The sequence below is a fragment of the Nycticebus coucang genome, chromosome 22 (assembly GCF_027406575.1).
Source record: "Nycticebus coucang isolate mNycCou1 chromosome 22, mNycCou1.pri, whole genome shotgun sequence".
Lineage (NCBI taxonomy): Eukaryota > Metazoa > Chordata > Mammalia > Primates > Lorisidae > Nycticebus > Nycticebus coucang.
The window spans coordinates 15,177,213-15,198,731 of NC_069801.1; the positions used below are offsets into that span (position 1 = coordinate 15,177,213).

The window sequence follows — 21,519 nt, forward strand, 5'->3', positions numbered from 1 at the left end:
GATGTCTGTCTGTGGCTAAGAGCTCCAGGTCTGGGACACAGAGATGCTTGGCTGCCAAGTGCAGAGATGTCAGCACGCAGGACATGAGATGCTGCCTCGATTTTCCCATCCCCTTCACCTTTCCTACACTCCCCTACCAAACCATCAAAGAAATTGCTAATTTACTCCTTCTTGCCAGGGGTCTGGGAACCTTTGGGTGCCACTGGTCCAGGTTCTAGCTGGGGTTCTGTCCTATGCCATATTGGTTAAGTCACTTAATAACAATAACCTAGTTTGTGTAGAGTCACAAGTGGTGCTCATCAGATCCCCCCACCATTCCCACTTATGACCTCTGTACTGTGAGATGCTGTGACTGTACCCATTTTAAAGATGAAGAAACTGAGGCTTCAAGAGACTGTGTGACTGTCCCAATGTCATAAGGCTAATAAATGGCAGGACTGGGGTCTCCAAAAGCAAGCTCAAAGCTAGATCTCTTCTACAACCTCAACAACTAGAACAGGATTACCACTCTCCCCACCATGGAGATGAGACAACTGTGGCTGAGGGCGGTCAAGTGACCTGCCAAAGGTTGTGCATGTGGAAAGTGGTAGATCTAGAATGCAAACACGTTTCTTTTAACAATAAGCCAACTAAAAAAAAATGAGGGGGCCTGAGTGGATAATCTCAGAGGTTCCTCCTGCTGAGATGCTTTCTACTTTCTAATTCAGGGTTGAGGTAAAAGGAAGGTGGAAGGAAACTGAGTGAAAATACAGAAGTTCCTCACTATTGCAGCTTGTTTACACCTCCTGACTCAGGATGTCATGTGGCTGCCCAGCCCTGCCCTTTCAGCTTTATGTCTTCCCTCAGTGAAGGAAAGAAAAGGTCATTCACCAAACTGAGAGCTGTCAAGCCTTGGAGGCTGGGCCTCTGAAATCTCATACTGACTCACCCAGTGACTTCTTCCCAGAGGAATGTGTGTTCACAGCCACAGAGCAGCCCCCACCTCTGACCTATTCATACTGACAAGGCCCTTACTCAACAGTGAGACTTGTCCCTAAGGGAGAGGGTAGAGCACACGTCTCAGCCTTCCACTGGGACACACACTGGCAGTCTTACCAGACCCACTGAGCCCACCCCTAGCCCTGGCCAGCGTCCTGGAAGCCCAGTGCACTGTTGATCCTGCCTTCTCACTATAGGGACACACCCTGGGGGAGGAGCAGCGTCCTTATATGACAAGGGCCCAGTCCAGGCCCAGTCCAGCTCAGAGCTCCTGTTTCCACTGCTCTGTTGCCTGTGAGCCTGCCCACCCCAGGTACCAACATGGCACACGAGCATCCTGCCTGCGCCCTGGAGCCCAAGCACATCAGTCAGCTGCTGCTCTCCTCCCAGGAGGCCAAGAAATCAGCTTACTGCCCCTACAGCCACTTTCCCGTCGGGGCTGCCCTGCTCACCAAGGAGGGCAAGATCTTCTCAGGTAAGGGCGAGTGCTGCCATCCCTCCTCCCAGGTCAGAGGAGGATGCACAGGAAGGGCACAGAGGCACAGGCAGCAGCTCTGTCCCCTCTTCTCTGGGCCTCCAGGCTGTGACACTGCTACCCTGCCTGTACTCTGAAAACTTAAACTGTTGCTTAAACCCGAGGGCTTTCCATTTTTAGAGAACTGGGATGAGGAAAGAAGTTTGAATGGGAAGCCATAAATCAATAATGTCAAGGGCCTGGTGTGCGAGGAGGGAGAGGGTTAATGCTGTGTCTGAGCCTCCTGTGGATCCGCACCTTGCTAAGTCTTCCACGTGGGTAATTCCTCACCGCCCCCGGTGTTTTGCTCCTTTTGAGATGAAGAAAACTGAGCCTCAGAGGAGGGACATGACTTGCCAGAGGTCTGATGGTGAAACCAGGGCTCAGGTCCCCAAAGCCCTCTCCTCTTCCCTCCACCCATTTTGCTGGGAGCTGGCAGGGAAAAGGGAGAGAAGCAAGGAACCCAGGTGGTGGCTCGTTAGTGGTGCCTGCCTTGCAGAGGGTCTTGGAGGACAGAAACCAGCCGGGCTATGGGCATCCACCCCTGAGCGACCGCCGGGGGATGGGGTGGAAAGGGAACCTGAGTCCACATTCATCTTCTCCTAAGTTCCTCTTCTTTGGTTTATTGGTTTTGTAGAAAGGCTCATTTGAACACAAATTCAAGCCTGTTTTTGTTAAGCTTAGAGGCACTCTCACTCAGGACAGGGGGACACGGTGTTGTAGAAAGTATCAACAGCGCCCCTTGCCTGCTGAGATTCCACAGGGTCTATGAATCATCTGGGTGGTAAACATCTTTGTGCAGGAGAAGTAACCTTGATGGAGTGCTAGTTTGTGAACAGAAATATGATTAATGTTACATATTTAACCATTACAACTGTGCAAGGCAGAGAAGTAAACTGAGGCCCAGAGAGATGAAGTGCTCAGTATTACAGAGCTGGGATCAGAGCCCAGAGATCCCCGACTCCAAAGTCTGCTGCTCTGTGGGGAGGGAGCAAAGGGTCTCTGTGTCATGTTGAAAATCAAGCCTCTCCTGGTGGCTGAGATGAATATTAAACATTAACCACCACCAGAAATAACAAACATTCACCACCACTGTTAAACAACATCACAATCTCTAACATTACAGAGCCTTGAACGTAGAATCAGCCATTGATACCACATCTCCTCCAGATGGTACAGAAGGGACCCCCCATGTTCTCCCAGCACCTACACTGACCCCTCTTGGAGCACCTATCCCTGTCCTTTGCCTATCTGCTTCCCCCACTGGATTTTGGACTGCAGAGGGCAGAGGCTGCATCTTGGACGTTTGTACCCTTGACTTTCTCCTGCACTGCACAGCACGTGCCAAGCCCAGAGCAGGCACTCAGTAGCTGTTGACAGACAGGTGGATGAATGAATGGGCTGGACCTTGCAGAAAATATCTGGGTTTTGGGAAGGCAGAGAGAGCAGGTTTGAGGCCAGCAGGTTGGGCCATCGCTGGGGGGGGCCAGTGTGGCTCCCTTACATCCACGTCTTCAGCATTGGGACTGATTTCCTGCTCAGACCAACAAGAGTGACAGCCTCATTACTCCTGGCGTTAGCAGGGAAATAGAAACTTAGGCCTAGCATTTGCAGGGAAATAGAAACTTAAGTCTGTTAGTACTGGAAATAGCACTTGGCCTACAAAATAGATGCTGTGATGTCAGCCTTCCACAGTCATCTGCATTACTCAGAGCACTATCCACTGTCGATGACAGAAACCAACCAGAACCAGAAGTGGTAAGGCTAGGGCGTGTCTCAGGGCAGCTGGATCCAGGAATTTAAACATCACCACACCCTTTTTATCTTGGGTGCTGGTTTCTTTCTCTTATCCTGCAAGTGGGCTTTCTCCAGGCATCAGGAAACACTAGTGCAGGCAGGCTCTGATTTTCATTCTCACAGCCTCAAACCCAGAGAGGAAAGACCTCTTCCCCAGCAACTCCAAATGGAAAAAAAATCCCAGGGAAAAGCTCTGATTGGCCCATCTCCAATCACAGGCACATCCCTGGACCAATCACTGTTGTCATGATGGGGGGATGTGATTGGCCAGCTGATTCAATATCCCTCCTTGATGGGGAGTAGGTGGGTTTGTTACCAGGACAAGGAGTAGGGGAGTGCCAAGCACACCAAACCAATCGCTAATGCACCCACATTTTATAAATGGGATATGGGAAGCTCAGGTTTGTCTAATTCTAAATGTTATGCTCTTTCTGCTGCCCCTTGCTGCAGGAGATGTTTGTGGAAGGAGGCAGAGAGAGTTGTGCTGAGAAGGAGGTTGGGAGGGAACAAATGGAGGGCGTTTATCAGACTTCCTGGAGCTTCTTATTGAGGTAGGAGGTGAGGCTAGGTGCTGAAAGCAAGAGTAGATGGTAGTTAGCTGGGGCGTGGAAAAGGGGGGCCTCAACCACCAGAGGAAACCTGATGTGGCATCATGGGGTAAAGTAGAATCGATTCAGAGGCAGAAAAGATATGGCTGAATTTAGATATTGCCCATGTCTGTGACTTTCTCCAGCTGAACTAAAGACCAGCCTCCATGGAATTTCCACCCCCAGAGGCAGCTGGTGTCCCGTCTATTTCAAAGGCAAGTCTGGCTGCAAAGACAGCCTTGCTGTCATGACCTCATAAGAATCTTCATTTTCCCTCCATCACTCCCGGCCCTGCCCAGGGCTTTCTGCCTCTCACAGATGGGCTGCTCAGGTTGGTAATTAACGACTACAACAATTAAGTTCTCCGGATACTGCATAGGCTGGTGGCATTCTGTGACGTTTCAGGGAGAGCCAAGGGAGGATTGCCGAAAGAGGGGGAACTCACTGGGGAAGAAACAGCTGCTAGGGAAAAGGGGAAGTAGGATATGGAGAGGAAAACTGAAAAAGCACAGAAGATGGGCGGGGAAATTGGGCCAGCCGTGGGCAAGGCAGGTTCTTGTGCAATGTGGCTGAGGTGTGGGCAGACCACCTCTAACCCAAGGGTGCTGCACAAGGTGTCCTTACCCTCATATGGAGTTTGCACCTGGCAATGAGACCACCACAGTGCCAGGAAGGGACTTGGGACAGTCCTGGACTCAGGACTTCTTGGTTGTGGCTGCTGCCAACTCTCGGCTGACACCACCCAAGTGATGGGAGAGTCTCCCTCCTTCAGCTCATGACCTTGGGACAGTGGCATCTCTCCCTTCCTCCACCATTCCTCTCCATCTGCCCTTTAGGGGGAAGCTACTTTACTGAACCAGCTGTAAAGAATTCTGGGAGGAACCATTTTAAAAGACACTTAAGGATGTCCTGGCCAATGTCGCTGGCCTTAGTTTAACTCTTAATTCAATTCTTCACCCACCTTCTCTGGAACCAGATCCTGCTGTCCTTTCCCTTCCCTGGGCTCTTTTCTCTGCTCAGTGTCTGACACCAGCCCCTCTCCACAGCAGTTGACTGTTTCCAGGTCTGGTACTGCACCCCAGGGTGCTTCTAGACTGTGTCAAAGCAGGCTTCTCTAACCCGCTTCTTCACCTCACAGTCCTTCCTACCCACCACACTCCAATTTCCACTGTCCCTTCCCCCAAAGAACATCCATTAGTCCTCCCCACTGTCACTCAATAGTGGTTTATTACACATGTGAGCTCTACTAAAATTCCTTGACTCTATAGTTGAGTTAGAATAGAGGCCAGACATGGAGGCTCATGCCTGTGATCTTAATGCTTGGGAGGCCAAGGTGGGAGGATTTCTTGATACCAGGGATTTGAGACTAACCTGGGCAACATAGCAAGACTCCATCTCTACAAAAGTTTTTAAGAATTAGCTGGGTGGCGCCTATGGCTCAGTGAGTAGGGTGCCGGCCCCATATGCCGAGGGTGGCGGGTTCAAACCCAGCCCCGGCCAAACTGCAACAAAAAAATAGCCGGGCGTTGTGGCGGGCGCCTGTAGTCCCAGCTGCTAGGAAGGCTGAGGCAAGAGAATCACGTAAGCCCAAGAGTTAGAGGTTGCTGTGAGCCATGTGACGCCACGGCACTCTACCTGAGGGTGGTACAGTGAGACTCTGTCTCTACCAAAAAAAAAAAAAAAAAAAAGAATTAGCTGAGGATGGTGGTACACACCTATAGGCCCAGCTACTTGGGAGGCTAATGTGGGAGGATCACTTGAGCTCAGGAGTTTGAGGTCGCAGTGAGCTATGATCATATCACTGTTCTCAGCCTGGACAACAAGTAAGACCCTGCCTATAAAACAAACAAACAAAGAATATAATTCATACATGAAAATGTGCATTCATGGTGGGTGGACTGGATAAAGAACATTTCATTTCTTATATATTATGTAGTCTATGGTATCCTGTTATAGCAACACAACGTGGACTGATACAGGCTGCTATAACAAAATAACATAGACTGGTGGCTTGAATGACAGACATTTATTCCTGGCAGTTCTGGAGGCTGAGAGGACCATGATTCAGTTCTTGATCAGGACCTCCTTCCTGGCATGGCCTCCTGCTCCTCACAGGAGAAGGATCACACCTTCCCAGTCCCACCCCATTGGCTAAACTACAAGACAACACGAGGCTTCAGGGGAGGCTGAGAAATGCCGTCTCCAGCTGCAGAGCCACATGCCCAGCTAACCTCGGGCAGAGTCTATGGGGAAAGGGACCAATGGGCAGTTTCTGCAGCAGGTCCTCCGGCTTGTCAAAGTTCATACACATCTTTCCTCCCACACACAGGACCCACTCACCACCTCCTTGAGGGAGGCATCCCAGAGTCCCACCCGGGCCCCGCACCCAGCTCTAAGCCTGGGATCTCAAGATGCCCTTTTCCTCTGGTCCAGACACAGCCCTGCTGATCTGGTGGCCTGTAAACTAAAAAAATAATTATCCACTCATCCCTTCACACCCTTCCTGCAACATACAACATGGTGTAGGAAAGGGAGAGAACGATAAAGTCTCCCATCGGGGAAAGGGAAGAGCAGGGAACACACGGCGGTCACAGTCCACAGTGGTGGCTGACCACACCAGCCAGGAGGTGTGAAGGCTCCCTGACCCAGCTTACGTCCCCTCTCCTTTCTGCTCTGGGAGCAGCTCTTGTTCATTGCCCTCTGGGAGCTTCTCCCTGGCCTTTATCCTCCTTGGTCACACATCTAAAATGGGTGTTGGAAAGAATGCCCTCCTTGGGGGGCACGTGGCTCTCCCAGCAAACTGATGGTGAAGTTTGGGAGGCTCAGCGATTTTGCTAGAATTTGGCCAATTGCAGGCTTTTATAGGCCAGACTTGTGGCTTCTCCAGCTATCCAGTTCCATCAAAAACTTAGAAACCTCCTGATCTATTTGCTTCTAATCACTTCCACACAGGAGCGCCCTGGACACCCAAAGATAACTTCTGGACATAGTTCCTTAGGGCAACTCTCCTTTCCTATTAACTGGCTTCCCTGCCTGGCCCATCCCTGCTGTCTCATCTTAATGGTGGCTATTGAGGCACCACAAACAATAGGCTGGGTGAGAAGAGGACACCCTTAATCAAATCTTTGCCTCAGGGCTGAATCCCCTGAGCAGGGAGAGAAGTCTTAGCAGGTAGCAAGGTATGCCTTCCGGGTTGTCGCAGGCCGTAGCTTGATCCCATAACAGATTTAACAGATTGACAAGAGCCCTCACCTTTCCATCTTGTCTCATCTGGGTTTCCTCACTCGCATTGCCCAACCTCTAAGACACTATCACATTTTTTAGATATTTTTCATTAACGTCACATCTCATTTCAGCACAAATCTCTGTATTAATTAGGTTATAGGTTACATTGCTATAACAAAAAGAATCCAAAATGCAGGGACTCCAACACAATAGAATTCTGTTTTGCTCTCACACTGCAAGTCACGATAAACAAGCCCAAGGCAAATAGGCAACTATCCCGTGAGCTGACCAGGGCCCCGAGTCCCCTCTTTCTTCCTGTTCCTCTATTCCTGTGACCATAAACCACATGCTCAAAGCTGTCCCGCCCCTGCCACCTCCTCCAGCCAGCCAGTGGAAGAGGGAAAGAAAAGAAGTAATAGGCAAGTGATCTCTTTACAAAAAAGATGTGACCCAGACGTTCCCTACATCACTTTGGGCCACATCTCATTTGCCAAAACTCAGGTTTGTGGCTGTAGTATGCTGCAAAGGAGTCTCTTGCTGAGTGGCCTTGCTGGAATGGGGGTCAATTGTGTTACTTCAAGGAAAAAATAGGAAATGAAAACAGGAGAACTATTAATATCTCTGCCTCAGGGAGAAAGGTAAGATACAAAGAGTGATGCAGGTCACGTCTGGATGATTAGAGGAGAGCCAGATCCCAGGCCATTTGTTCATGGACTCTATTCCATAAAAATGGGGGATTCCTTAGCTGCCCAATCTGTCTAAGCCAACGTTTTGTCTCCTGGGAGCACCCCGGCTTACTGTCCCTCAGGAACGCCTCTGAGAGTCCTCCCCTCTGAGTACTGGGGAGGACTCTCTCACTGAGGGCTGAGCCACCTTAGCAGAAGTCTCAGAATAGTTTTAGAACTTGTGCAATCACAGGCACCTTTGCAAAGCTTAAGAGTTTTCTGTTAGTTGACTTAGTTTTTAGCTGGTTTTGAAAGTTTGTTTTGTAACACATCTCACATGGAACCCTGGCTGAACTCTGACAGCCAGTAATTAGCACCCAAAATTCTGTCCAGGCTCAAACTCTGAATCAGAACCTATCTTAGCCCATTCTGGCTGCTATAACAAAATACTGTAGGATGAGTAGCTTGTATACAACAGAAATTTATTGCCTATGGTTCTGGAGGCTATAAAGTCCAAAAGCAAGGCACAGGCAGATTCAGAGTCTGGTGAAGGCCTGAGTTGGCCCAGATGGCGCCTCCATCACTGTGTCCCATCATGTCCTCATGTGGTAGAAGGGGTAACGCAGCCCTCTGGCTTTATAAAGGCACCAATCCCATTCACAAGGATTAGTCCCCTTCATTTGGTTCTCATGACCTAATCATCTCCCCAAAGGCCCCATCTCCTAACATCATCATTACCTTGGGGGTTAGGATTTCAACATGCATGTGAATTTGCAGGGTGGGGGGACACACTTAGAGCACAGCAGGACCCCACCCATGGCTTCCATCTCTTAGGGCCAGGCCTGGGGGCTTTGCTAACTCTCTGACTCCTCAGCATCTCCCTTGGCCTAGACCTCTGCAGGAGCGGGGAAGCTGCTTGCTCTGCCCTGTTGTGCGGCCCCTGTTCCTAGCCATGCTTCAAGCTGGAGGCACTGGGTGAGTGAAGACAGTGCAAGGCTCTTGGCAAGGGTTGCTATCATGGGCCAAAGAATCTACCAGCGCTTCAGGTCAAATTTCCCTTTGCTGCTCTTCACCTTGTCCAGAGCAACAGGTCCCCTCCATACTGGAATGGGGCAAGCCTCACTCTCAACACACACAGCTGGAAGTGGTCCTGCTGGACATACCATGGGTTCTCCTTTCTTCTCAGGGTGCAACATAGAAAATGCCTGCTACTCACTGGGCATCTGTGCTGAACGGACTGCTATCCAGAAGGCCGTCTCCGAAGGGTACAAGGACTTCTGTGCCATTGCTATCGCCAGGTGAGTGGGAAAGCCAGGTCGCAGCAATATTCATTCGTCTCTTCAGCCCATGTCCCCCTTACACCTCTTATTCATTCATTCACTGATAGATGTTTATCATGCATTTTTTTTGTAGAGACAGAGTCTCACTTTATCGCCCTCGGTAGAGTGCCGTGGCCTCACACGGCTCACAGCAACCTCCAGCTCCTGGGCTTAAGTGATTCTCTTGCCTCAGCCTCCCGAGTAGCTGGGACTACAGGTGCCCGCCATAGTACCCGGCTATTTTTTTGTTGCAGTTTGGCCAGGGCTGGGTTTGAACCCGCCACCCTCGGCATATGGGACCGGCGACCTACTCACTGAGCCACAGGCGCCACCCTTATCATGCATTTTTTATGTGCCAGGCCCTGTCCAGGGCCCTGGGCTGAGTGCTGAGGATAAGGAGAGAGATAAGAAATAGGCCAGGAGCAGTGGCTCATGCCTATAATCCCAGCACTCTGGAAGCTGAGATGGATGAATTGCTTGAGCTCAGGAGTTCAAGAGCAGCCTGAACAAGAGTGAGACCCTCTCTCTACCAAAAGTAGAAAAACTAGCCAGGCATTGTGGCAGGTGCCTGTAGTCCCAGGTACTTGGAAGGGAGAGGCAAGAGAATTGCTTGAGCCCAAGAGTTTGAGGTTGCTATAAGTTATGATGTTATGATGCCAGGGCACTCCCCCTCAGTGAGACTCTGTCTCAAACAACAACAGAAAAAAGGCAAAACAAAAAAACAGAGAAAGAAATGGGTTCTGCCCTCGGTGAACCTGCAGAGCAGGTGATCAACCAGGCAACTCTCATACCCGTAGCAGGGCCGGTGGTGTGTGTCTGTCCTGCAACGCACAGCAGGATCCCTACAAGATACAATGGAAAGGCGGGATAGGGGCCTAAAGCTGGAGGGACCTAAAACTCACCTGGTACAGGCCCCCTTGTCACTACCCCCATTTTATAACTGAAGACACTGAGGCCCAGAGAAAATGAACAGCTTTCCTGGGAGTTAGCAGCAGAGCAGGGACAAAAGTCGGGTGCCAAATCCTTGCTGCAGGGTTCATTGCTCTGCACCAGGCTGTGCCTGGAGGTCAAACCCTTTTCCCTGCTCTCCTTGAGCTGATGCTGGGATCTTGAAGGAGTCACTGAACACCCCTGACTCCATCATTTCAGCAAAACTTACCTCCAGGTGCCAGAACCAGGATGCAAAGACAAGCTACATACCTGGGGTCACAGCCAGGTAAACACCGGTTATGGTTCAAAATAACAAGACTCCAGCCCAGGTTCTGGCTGAGCAGGCAGGCCAATCAATGCTAAGTTCCCCCAATGGAAACACCCTAGTTCCCAAGGGCTTACCTTCCGAGGGAGCATGACGAATCCTTGTTGGCCCTGGACCCAGACTCAGTGGTTGCGGGATTCAAGCTTGTAAATGAGCTCTTTTACTAATTGGACCCCCATTAATTTAATGATTTAATCGTGAATTGCCCCTGTGTGTGTACCTCTTTGCCTTGTCTGTGACAGTTTCTTTAGTGAGTTAATGGTGCAAGAAAAATGACATGGGAAATGTTTACTCCACCCAGAAAGAGGCTGCCTGGCTGACCAAGTGTTGGTCTTTAGGGACATCAGGCAGCCTGGTCACATCCTAGGAAGGAATGATCCCTTTACTCAGTGGAGATAATGCCTTGGAGCACAGCCTGGCACCGTTCTGGCTGAAATGCAAACAGCAGAATGCAGGGGCTTAGAGCAAGGCTGATGGGGCTCACAGAAACAGGCCCACATGTTGTTTCTGAGATCCTAACTTTTGCCTCGGTCTGGTCCCAAGGTGGTCCAGCCTACTCAGGGTTTGTTTCTAAGGAGGCAGAGCCCAGGTGTACTGCAAGAAAAGGGGCCCTGCACTCGAGAGCCTTCCCTGTGACCCACGTCTGTCCTAGCTTTCCTCCGGCTTCAGGAGGAATAAATGAGGCTGTTCTGAGAACATTTTGTACAGATGAGCAGAGATCAGGATGTGAATTGCATTTTATGGGGAAAAAAGGAGGGAAATAACTCAATTTTAAAGCTTATAAAGAAAATAATGATATTCTGGGGGGGGAAAGAGGCCAAAGTCAACCAAAGGATAATGATGCCTTGCTCTGTTTAGAATTTTCCAAATGAAAGGCTTTTTTCTCTTGATCATTATTTATCTACCTTTAATCATGATTATTGCTAGCGATGATTAGCAAATGTCCTTATTTACACAAAACCTGCATTTTTCTGGCACCCGACTGCTCTACCCACACTGGCTTCCCTGAGAGCCAGAAACACAGTCATTATTACACTAATGATTTGTTAAATTGAGAGCGTGGAATCAGAGAATGAATGGGAAGTGCCTCTGAGATCTCCGAGGCTGCAGCCTTCAGTCTGAAAAGGCACATGTGTCTGCAGAGCCCAGGAGGGGACATTGCAAGCAGAGAGATAACCCTGCCCCACTTGAGTCCCGCCTACAGTCATCAGAGTCAATAGGTTTCCAGTCTGTCGAGTCTGATAAGCTTGGCCTCAGTGTGTGACCAAGGTCAGCACAAGCCACAGAAAACTGTAAATACCCAGCAAAAAGCAGGACGGGATGAAGGGCAGGGGAGAGCAAGGAAGGGAGAAGTGCAAAGAAATGTCCTGATGCAGCCAGCACATTTGGCTTTCAGGGCTGGTTCTCAGCAGAAATACTGAGTAATGGTTAGCAGCCCAGGCTCCAGGTTAGACGCAAGCTCAGGCTCCAAATCCTGCTGCATTATGGACCTCCAGGGTGCAGCTTGGACTCTTTGAGCCCGCTTTTCCTCTGTGAAATGAAGGAGATGGATCTGTTGTGGGAACTCATGAAATGATTTCTAGAAAGCTCCCGGAGCAGAGAATGTAATAAATTAAAACCATCGTTTTAAAGTTATCCTTATTAGGCCAGGTGCAGTGGCCCATGCCTGTAATCCTAGCATGCTGGGAGGCCAAGGTGGGTGGATTGCCTGAGCTCAGGAGTTCAAGACCAGCCTGAGCAAGAGAAAGACCCTGTTCTAAAAATAGCTGGGTGTTGTGGCGGGTACCTGTAGTCCCAGCTAGTTGGGAGGCTGATGCAAGAAAATGGCTTGAGCCCAAGAGTTTGAGGTTGCAGTGAATTATGATGCCATGGCACTCTACCGAGGGTGACAAGACAGAGGGTGACTCTGTCACAAAAAAAAAAAAAGAAAAGAAAAACAAGCTGGGTGTCATAGCAGGTACCTGTAATCCCAGCTATTGGGGAGGCCGAGGCAAGAGGATCACCTAAGCTTAAGAGATTGATATCGTTGTGAGCTATGATGATGCCACAGCACTCTACCTAGGGTGACAGAGTGAAACTGTCTCAAAAAAAAAAAAGTTATCTTTATTACTTCTGCAAGCCACAAAAGCACCAAAGCCAGAGGGCATAGGCTCCGGGTTCAAATCTTGGTTCTGCCCCTTACTAGCTCAGTGACCTTGGGCAAGTTGCTTCACTTTTCATGATCTGTAATGTGCAGGCAGTAAGCGCACCTGCACGCCCCTGCCCCTTACAGAGTTGTCAGGGGATTAAAGAACTGAGACACATGCACCCTCACACAGGGTCTGACACAAAGAGCATGACAAAAGCCATTGTTAACTCAGGCTGCCTCCCTGTCCTCAGAGTGATGCTGCCTGGAAGCACCATCTCGTGGCTTTTGGTGGTTCAACCGTGGTCAAATCTAACTTCCCCACAGAACACATGTTTGTCCCCCTTGAAAACCCCAAGGCACAGCTCATCTTGTCCCAGGAGCCATCCAGTGGGCCACATATGCCACAAGATTGACAAAGGAACCAGCCAGCTCAGCAGGGGCCTCCCAGCCTGTGGAAGGGAGGTGGGATCTCACACAGAGCACCCCTCCAGAGCCCTAACCACCCTCTACCTTTGTTATGGAATTTACATGAAGATTTTTTCTCTCCCCCTCCAGATGGACAGGTCCCTGGAGGCAGGGATTCTCCCATCTATCTTTGTGTGTTCCTTTTCCATGGCTGCCTGGCACAGAGCAGACTTCTGATTAACCTGTGTGGACTGAAGTGAAAAATAACACAGAGTTCAACCTCCAAAGAGCTTAGGAGAGGCCCCTGGCTGCAACAGCTGTCCCCCAGTAATTGCAAGGCTTACCTCGGCTCAGTGGCCATCCCAAACAGTGTTTCCCACCCTCTCACAGGCCCACAGGCTGTTCTTCTAAAGCTGGAAGTGTGCAAGAAAGGACCCCTCCTTTCCGTGGGGCAGAACCATTCTTTAACTGGACCCTTCACATATAAAACATACTTATCATGATTAAATAAAACAGCACCTCAGCTGCTTTATTTTTTTCTTTTTTGTTGTTATTGTTGTTTTGCATCTGTCCAGAGATCAAACTTACTCTGGAGAGCGATAGGTTTAAAGTTCCACTGGGAACACGCAGCACAGTTAACAAAAGACAAGGAGAGGCGCACTAAATACAACAAAAAAGAAACACGTCTGAGAATATACTTCTCATCCCGACCACTGAAGCTCTGAACACTCGTCTCCACGCGGTTCTGCAGTTCAGGGGTCAGGCTGGAGTTTGTTGGGTTTTCAGGGGGATTAGGCTGGATGTGGGAATGATGTAATCCAGACAGTTTGACTGCTGTAGGGGTTGAAAGCAGGACACCCCAGTCCACTTGCCCTTTAGTTGTTTGGTCTTTCCTTCTGAATCTTGAGAACCTGGCCTCCAGGGGGAACGTAGGCAAGTTTCACGAAACAGGGCAAGGGGCTTCTTCTTAAGCAAATCACAGTGTAGCATAGTGTTGCTCAGGAGGTGGGCCAGGCATGCCAGGACAGAGATCAAAGGTCATCTGCTGGAGGCTTGGGAAAGGTGGGAGGGCCGTCTTGGGTGGAGATTCCAAGGCTAGTTGAGTAATATCTTTGGTCTGGTGGGTCTGTTACTGGACTGCAGGACCTGAAAGATAGGTCAAAAACTATTTCAGGGTAAAGAAGTAAACAGAGGCCCAGTCTGGCTTCTTTAAGCCAACAAAGACCAAGTCAGAGCTATGAAACCATGTAGCAGTCACCTGGGCTAGTAAGTTGAGCGATCTTTATTCAGGAAGCCTTCTCCAATTTTTTTTTTTTTTTGGAGACAGAGTCTCACTTTGTTGTCCCTGGTAGAGTGCTGTGGCATCACAGCTCACAGCAACCTCCAGCTTTTGGGCTTGGGCAATTCTCTTGCCTCAAGCCTCCCAAGTAGCTGGCACCACAGGCGCCCACCACAACGCCCAGCTATTTTTTTGTTGCAGTTTGGCAGGGGCCGGGCTCGAACCTGCCACCTTCAGTATATAGGGCTGGCGCCCTACCCACTGAGCCACAGGTGCCGCCCCCCATCAGTCTTAGAGTCAGAGACAAATCTCTAATCGCACTTCTCTTAGCATAGACTCTGTAAATTGGAACAAGCATTTTAGCATGCTTTTGTCGTGTTACTTCTGGGGCAGCCATCTCAAATTATGTCAGAGCTATGCCCTTCAGGGTAAATATTTTTAATCTTTTTTTTTTCAGTGCCCTTACTTTTAATTTTGAAATTAAAAGACTGTACATATTAAAACGCAATATGTTATCTCAGGACTAAGAAGCAGGAAAAACAAATCAAATTGGAGCAAATCTGACTGTTGTATATAATTCTATATTCTTTGGCCAGTCTCTTAGTCCTGTGAACAGATCAGTTTGGTTAAACAGCTGCGTGTCATTCCATGAGCTGGCATTGCAGACAAGGCTGGCATCTAAAACAGGTGGCCCGTAGTTTCTTGTTTTTGAACCGTATTCTTCTCTTTCTAATTTCCCATTTTATTAAAAATAAATCACAGCAGGATCAATTTATTTGCGAAAATAAACTGTATTTTCAGTATACTGGGGGCTGCGCCTGTGGCTCAAGGAGTAGGGGCTGGCCCCATCTACCGGAGGTGAAGGGTTCAAACCCAGCCCTGGCCAAAAACTGCAAAAAAAACAAAAAAAAGAACTTTCAGTTTACTGGGTCTGATTACTGATTATAAAGTGCAGTAATAATAATTATTAGCCATCAAAGCTAATAAAGCAAAGAAATGAGCCTTGGATGGGTTAAAATGACTCAGTAAAAGTTATACATAGCAAAAGGAGGTACCAACTGAGAATCAAAATTGATTTATTTTTATTATTTATTTATTTTTTTAGACAGAGTCTCACTCTGTTGCCCTTGGTAGAGAGCTGTGGCATCAGAGCTCACAGCAGCCTCATACTCTTGGGCTCAAGAGTATGAGACACTACAGCACTCGCCACAATGCCCAGCTAGTTTTAAAGATGGGGTCTCGCTCTTGCTCAGGCTGGTCTCAAACTTGTGAACTCAGGCAATCCACCCACCTTGGCCTCCCAGAGTGCTAGGATTACAGGCGTGAGCCACCAAGACCAGCCGAGAATAAAAATGTAAATTCTATATTCTTCCCGAGATGTCACAAAGCAGTGGGTCCAGAAGAGCAAGGGTGGTGGTGGCTGCTGACTTAACCTTTTGTGCTCCAGCAAAAAAGGTTCTTGTTTTTTTGCTGTTTTGTGAGGGATTCTTACAGTGAATCTGCCTTCTTTAGGCACCATCCCTCATCCCTCCTCCTGCTCAGGGATGGAGGCCTGCCTACAGGTGCCTCAACTCTTCTAGGCAACCCCTGGATGTAACCCTCTCTTCTCCAGGCTTTCTCAGAGGCAAAGAACCCATTTTTCTTTAAGATTGACATGCATCTTATTCTTTCATGCCTCAGGGCCTTTGCACATACTGTTTATTTCCTTTGCCTACAACACAGAAAAAGCCTGGGCTGCAGAATGACCTCTCTGTTCCTTCATCTCACTGAGCCTGTTTCCTCACCTGTAAAATGGCCATTCTGACATCCAGGCTGTTCTGAAAATTAACATATGTCGAGTGCTTGGTACAGAGCTTGGTGTACAGTAGTGCTCACTGAATGGTGGCTTATGAATTCTGTACTTCTTAAGGGATTGGGACAAATGCCACCTCCTCTGTATTCTTTCTCATTCGTGAGGACTGCCTCCCTCTCGCTGTGTGTTCTTACTGCATTTTATTTAAAATGGTACCTCAACTAGTCCTCTATGACAGCCCTGGGCTGAACCATCTATTGAAGGCAAGAGACAAATTCTCTTCAACCTTTCTATCCCTGAGAGTGGGTGACAGTAAGCGCTCCCTAAGCGTTTATTGAACACTAATGAGAATCCCTGCCCATGGCCTTGCCTCCCGGAAGTGTGGACAGCTGCCAAGTGACCTTCTCAGTCTCCAGGACGCAGTGTGTCTGTGAATCAGGAACTGTCTGATGGGGTTTGACCTCATCTGGAAAGGGGCCGGTGCTCAGCATCTGAATCTTAACAATTGTCCTCCTGCCTCTGAGAGACTGATCTGAGTTTGATTCTTTACTTTCCCAGTGACTTGCAAGATAATTTTATCTCGCCTTGTGGAGCCTGCAGGCAAGTCATGAGAGAGGTAAGCAGCTTCTCTTGTTTTCTGGATGCAAACTCCAGGCCTCTTTGCTTTCCTTGTGCTGTGGGAGCAATGCCAAGCTGCCAGGGAGGAGACACAGCTACCGGCCTGTCTGCTTGTTGGCTGACTTCTAAGGCCTTCCCGAGCTTGCTGGAATCACTGCAAATGATTCCTTCATTCAGCAAATATTTATCGATGAAGTGTCTACTCTGTGCCAGGCACTGAGGAAGCTCTGGAGAGACAGCAGGGATAGCCAGTCCCCGCCCTCACAGAACTTATAGTTCAATGCCGGAGACAGACCATAGGTAAGGAGCAAAGCAAGTAAGCAGGGGCATTTCTGAGAGTGAAAAGAGTTACTGGTAAAAAAAAAAAAAAAAACACACAGGAAAAGGAGTTGAGTGACAGAGGGACAGCAGGAGATACTGCAGGTCAGGAGTCAGTAAACTACAACCTGTAAGCCAAATCTAGCCTGCTGCTTGTTCTTGTAAATAAAGTTTTATTGGAACACAGCTACGCCCATTCATTCCCCTCTTGTCTGTGGCTCCTGTTTTGGCTTTTCAACAGAGAAGAGAGCAGTTGACAACAGAGGCCACATGACCCTCCAAACCTAACATACTTACTGTCTGGCCCTTGACAGCATAAAGTTTTCCAGTACCTGTTTTAGATAGCCAGGATGGCCTCTCTTTGAAGAGGATATTTGAGCAGAAATATAAATAATGAAAAAAGATGAAACAGACAAAGATCCAGAGAAGGAGATTTCCAGGCAGAGGAATCAGCGAGTCGCACACTCACAGACACTTGGTGAGTTTGCGAAGAGGTGAAAAGGCCAAAGGAGCAAGAGCCCTGGGAGTGGAGAGGTGGTGGAGTGTGAAGTCAGCAGGTGGGCAGGGGCCAGATCACAAGGGGCCTTGTAGACCATGAGAGAAAGGGTATATTTTATTCCAAGAATAAAAGGAATGGACGTGTATGCTTAAACATGGGTAAAAGAGCAAATTTTATATTATGTATATTTAACCATATTTTTAAAAATTGGAAAAAATAAAAAGAATCAAAGCCACTGGATGTGTTCGAGATGGGACTTAAGGGATCTAATGTACTTTTCACAAGAGTCATCTTGATGGAAGGCTTTAATTTCTTCAGCTCTAAAAACAAAAGAGTGATTTAGATTATGGTGTTTTTAATCTGGTTTGTGGGTTTTTTGTTTGTTTTTTGTTTTGAGACAGAGTCGCATTCTGTTGCCCGGGGTAGAGTGCAGTGGCATCATCATAGCTCACAGCAACCGCAAACTCCTGGATTCAAGCAATCCTCCTACCTCAGCCTCCAAGTAGCTGGGAATACAGGTGTGCACCACCACACCTGGCTAATTTTTCTATTTTTAGTAGAGACAGGGGTCTCACTCTTGCTCATGCTGGTCTCAAACTCCTGAGCTCAATAATCCTCCTTCCCCGGCCTCCCAGAGTGCTGGGATTACAGGTGTGAACCACGATGCCTGGACAGATTGTAGGTTCTTTGTCTGGGCTCGGTGGAAGATTTTTTGGTTGTATGTATATTTGGAGGAGGGGACCGTCAGTAGCTCTTACAGATTCTGAAAGAGGTCAGTATCTTCCAGAGTCACAGAAGATTAACGCCACCCGCTTAGAGAATCCCACCCCCCAAATAAGAGCATTTTACTTAATCCTCACCCAGCCAGTCCAGGCTGACTCCAAAGCCCACCCTCTCACAGCTGCCTCTCCACCATTGTGGTTCTAGAAATTGGACAAAATTACTTTCATCCCTGGAAGAAACATGATACTTTACCGTATGGAGGCTGCTTGTTCTGTGGGAATTTCTGCTTTTGGAGTTGTTTGTGTTTGGGTGGGGGTGGGGGGGGGTGTCTCAGCTTTGGTTTTGTGTCAAGGATGCAAACACCTCCATCCTCCCTCTGCTTCCTGCCAAGACTGCAAACCAGACACATTTCCCAAATGCAGACAAAAAATGCCACCTAAAAGCACTGAATTCACACTATGGAATTTACCTCAATTTAAAGGGGCAGAAATAGCTGCAAGGTGGCAGAGCCTAAGGTCATGTAAGGAAACCATGACAGGACCAAGTCCCTGGCTTCAGAGGCCCCTGCTTGGTCCAATTGCTCATCGCTGTTTTCTGCAAACAGATTAGATGTTGGCAAACGAGAGAAGGCGGATGAGAAAGCTGAAGGAGGGAGAGGCAAAACTGAAACCAAAATGCAAATAAGGCACTTAAACTCGCCTCCGCACAACTTAACTTTCACCCATACCCTCTGGCAAAGCCTGCCAAGCTGAAAAATTCCCTCTCTTAAAACATTAATTCTAAAGAAGCTGGAAGATTAATTGTGCCTGGTAATAACTTGGTGATTCAGACAGAAGCGTGGGAGAACAGGAGGCTGCAAACCTGAACAGTCACTGGCAACCAATGTAATCAATAAGCACGGCTTTCATTCATTGAGCACCTACTATGGGCCAGCCACTGCAGACAGATGCTTTACACGAATCATCACGCATTTTCATGATACCTGGCCGGCTACAGCCTGGGTCTTTTGATGCCCACTGCAGAACCCTGCCATGATGCTACAGTGAATTTAACTCTGCACTTACCTTCTTGCATTCTTTCATCTCTAAAACAATTTCAGGCTGGGTGTGGTGGTTCACATCTATAGTCCCAGCACTTTGGGAGACTGAGGTAGGAGGATTGCTTGAGGCCAGGAGTTCGAGACCAGCCTCAGCAGCATAGCAAGACTCCATCTCTACAAAAAAGTATTTTATTGTTGTTTTAATTAGCTAGGCATGGTGGTACATGCCACTAGTCCCAGCTACTTTGGGAGGCTGAGGCAAAAGGGTTGCTTGAACCCAGGAATATCAGATTACAAGGAGCTATAATCATGGCCACTACACTCCAGCCTGGGAATAGAGCAAGACTCTGTCTCAAAAAAGAACAAGAAAAAGAAAATTTACAGAGCAAGACAATGAGCCCTAAAGAGTTACCATTTGCCCAAGGTCACAGCAAGCAAGCAAGTGGTGTTCCTCATCGTGTCAGAGAAAGATCAAGAGATACATTTGTCTTTGCCGACTTTACCCTGCTATGCCTTGATTTCTCCATCAGTAAAATGGGCACCATGACAGCACCTACCTCAAAGAGAGTAAATAATGAAATAATGCACGTGCAATGTCTGTGTGGAAGGCAGCAAGCATACAGCTTCTCCTCACATACAGGAGTGGAGCAGACACTGTCAGGGAAGCAGGTGTTAAGTGTCATTTGTCATAGCAGAAGGAGGTCTGGCTCTGGGGGTAGATATTCTTATAAAGCCCTGGGTGACTCCTCAATGGGGCATTCATTGCCTGTCATGGCCCTGTGCTAACTGTTTAACAGCATCCGTTTATTTGCTCCTCCCTCAAGATCTATGAGCTAAGTACGATTGTGTCATGCCCATTTTACAGATGAGAAAACTGAGGCACAGGGCACCATTAGACAGTAAGTGGTAGAGCCAGACTCAAACCTAGATCTATCCATACTCCTTGGCCTGCCTCCCTCATGCTGTCTTTGCCTCTTTCCCACAGTTTGGCACCGACTGGGCTGTCTACATGACCAAGCCAGACGGTACGTATGTTGTCAGGATGGTCCAGGAGCTGCTCCCTGCCTCCTTTGGGCCTGAGGATCTGCAGAAGATGAAGTGAACACCAGAGAACACCCAGCCCTGGGACAACCTGGGTTCCCACAGGTGCTTAAGGGAGAACTTCATAAAGACAGCCTCACAGACCTGGGGATACCTGCCAAATGGGCACAACCCTAAGGGGCTGGCAGGGATGGATGATGTTTCCAAATTATACTCAAAGGGCTTCCCTCCAGCCTGACCCAAGGCCCTTTCTTGCAACCCACCTTGTTCTGCCTGAGACTCACAACACTCCCACCTCTTTCCTTCCTTCACGTTCACCCTCTTTAAAATTCCAGCCAAGTCTGGGCTGCTTCCCCATGGCCTTCCCAGGGTTCTAGCCTGTTCCAAGCAACTTTTCTAATTATAAACATCACAGAACATCCTGAGTCAGAAGAGTGTGTCTTATTCTTTGTCCCTATCATTGCTTGCAGCTGTTAGGGACAGCATGATTTGTCCTTATAGAAAGACCTGGACTCTTTCTGCTGTAAGAGGAAATGGGCACCTTGGGACTGTGTACCTTTTGGTGTGGAGAGCTGAATTTTCCAGCTTCTTGCCACTGTGTGGGATAGGCAGGGCCTATCTGCCAGTAACCATTTCTAGAGTCTGTCTTGGGCTCACTATAGAGCTGAGCACCAAAGGCCGTCCCCCTTCACCGCTGTGGCTGAAAGATTCCAAAGGTTAAAGAGGGAGGCATGGGTTTGTCTAGAAAGCAAAACAAAGGTTTCCCTCGGGACCTACTGTGTGTCAGATACTTTTGTGTGTATTTTTTTCTTGAGATGAATCTCACTCCGTTGCACAGGCTGGAGTGCAGTAGTATGACCATAGCTCACTATAACATTGAACTCCTGGGCTCAAAAAGAACCCTTGGCTATCTTTTTTATTTTTTGTAGAGATGGGGTCTCACTATTTTGCCCAGGTTGATCTCAAACTGCTGGCCTCAAGCAATCTCCTCATCTTGGCCTCCCCAAATGCTGGGATTACAGGCATGAACCACTGCACCCAGCCATAATGTGTATTATTTTTTATTTAAAGTGCTAAGCAGCCAGGCACAGTGGCTTGTGTGTGTAATCCTAGCATTCTGGGAGTCCAAGGTGGGTGGATTGCTTGAGCTCACAAGTACAAGACCAGCCTGAGCAAAAGTGAGACCCCATCTCTACTAAAAATAGAAAAAAACTGAGGCAAGAGGATCACTTGAGCCCGAGTTGGAGGTTGCTGTGAGCTGTGATGCCACGGCACTCTACCTAAGGCAGGCGTCCTCACACTTTATAACAGGGGGCCAATTCACTGTCCCTCAGACT

At 48.5% G+C, this 21,519-nt stretch overlaps 1 protein-coding gene across 1 annotated transcript; it reads left to right on the forward strand.

Annotated features, from left to right (window-relative positions):
- Positions 1–1,133: 1,133 nt before the first annotated feature.
- On the forward strand, positions 1,134–20,607 carry CDA (cytidine deaminase). The gene is made up of 4 exons (XM_053576972.1): positions 1,134–1,453; positions 8,953–9,064; positions 16,503–16,560; positions 20,127–20,607. Exons 1-4 carry the CDS (start codon positions 1,300–1,302, stop codon positions 20,241–20,243), a joined length of 441 nt encoding a protein of 146 aa, XP_053432947.1. The 5' UTR covers positions 1,134–1,299; the 3' UTR covers positions 20,244–20,607.
- The last annotated feature ends 912 nt before the right edge of the window (positions 20,608–21,519 follow it).

Excerpts from the sequence above, each read along its gene's own strand:
- CDA (XM_053576972.1), top strand. The coding sequence starts at position 1,300 with ATGGCACACGAGCATCCTGCCTGCGCCCTGGAGCCCAAGCACATCAGT. Across the intron at positions 9,065-16,502 it reads TGTGCCATTGCTATCGCCAG|TGACTTGCAAGATAATTTTA; the intron begins GTGAGTGGGAAA and ends TTACTTTCCCAG. Across the intron at positions 16,561-20,126 it reads GCAGGCAAGTCATGAGAGAG|TTTGGCACCGACTGGGCTGT; the intron begins GTAAGCAGCTTC and ends TCTTTCCCACAG.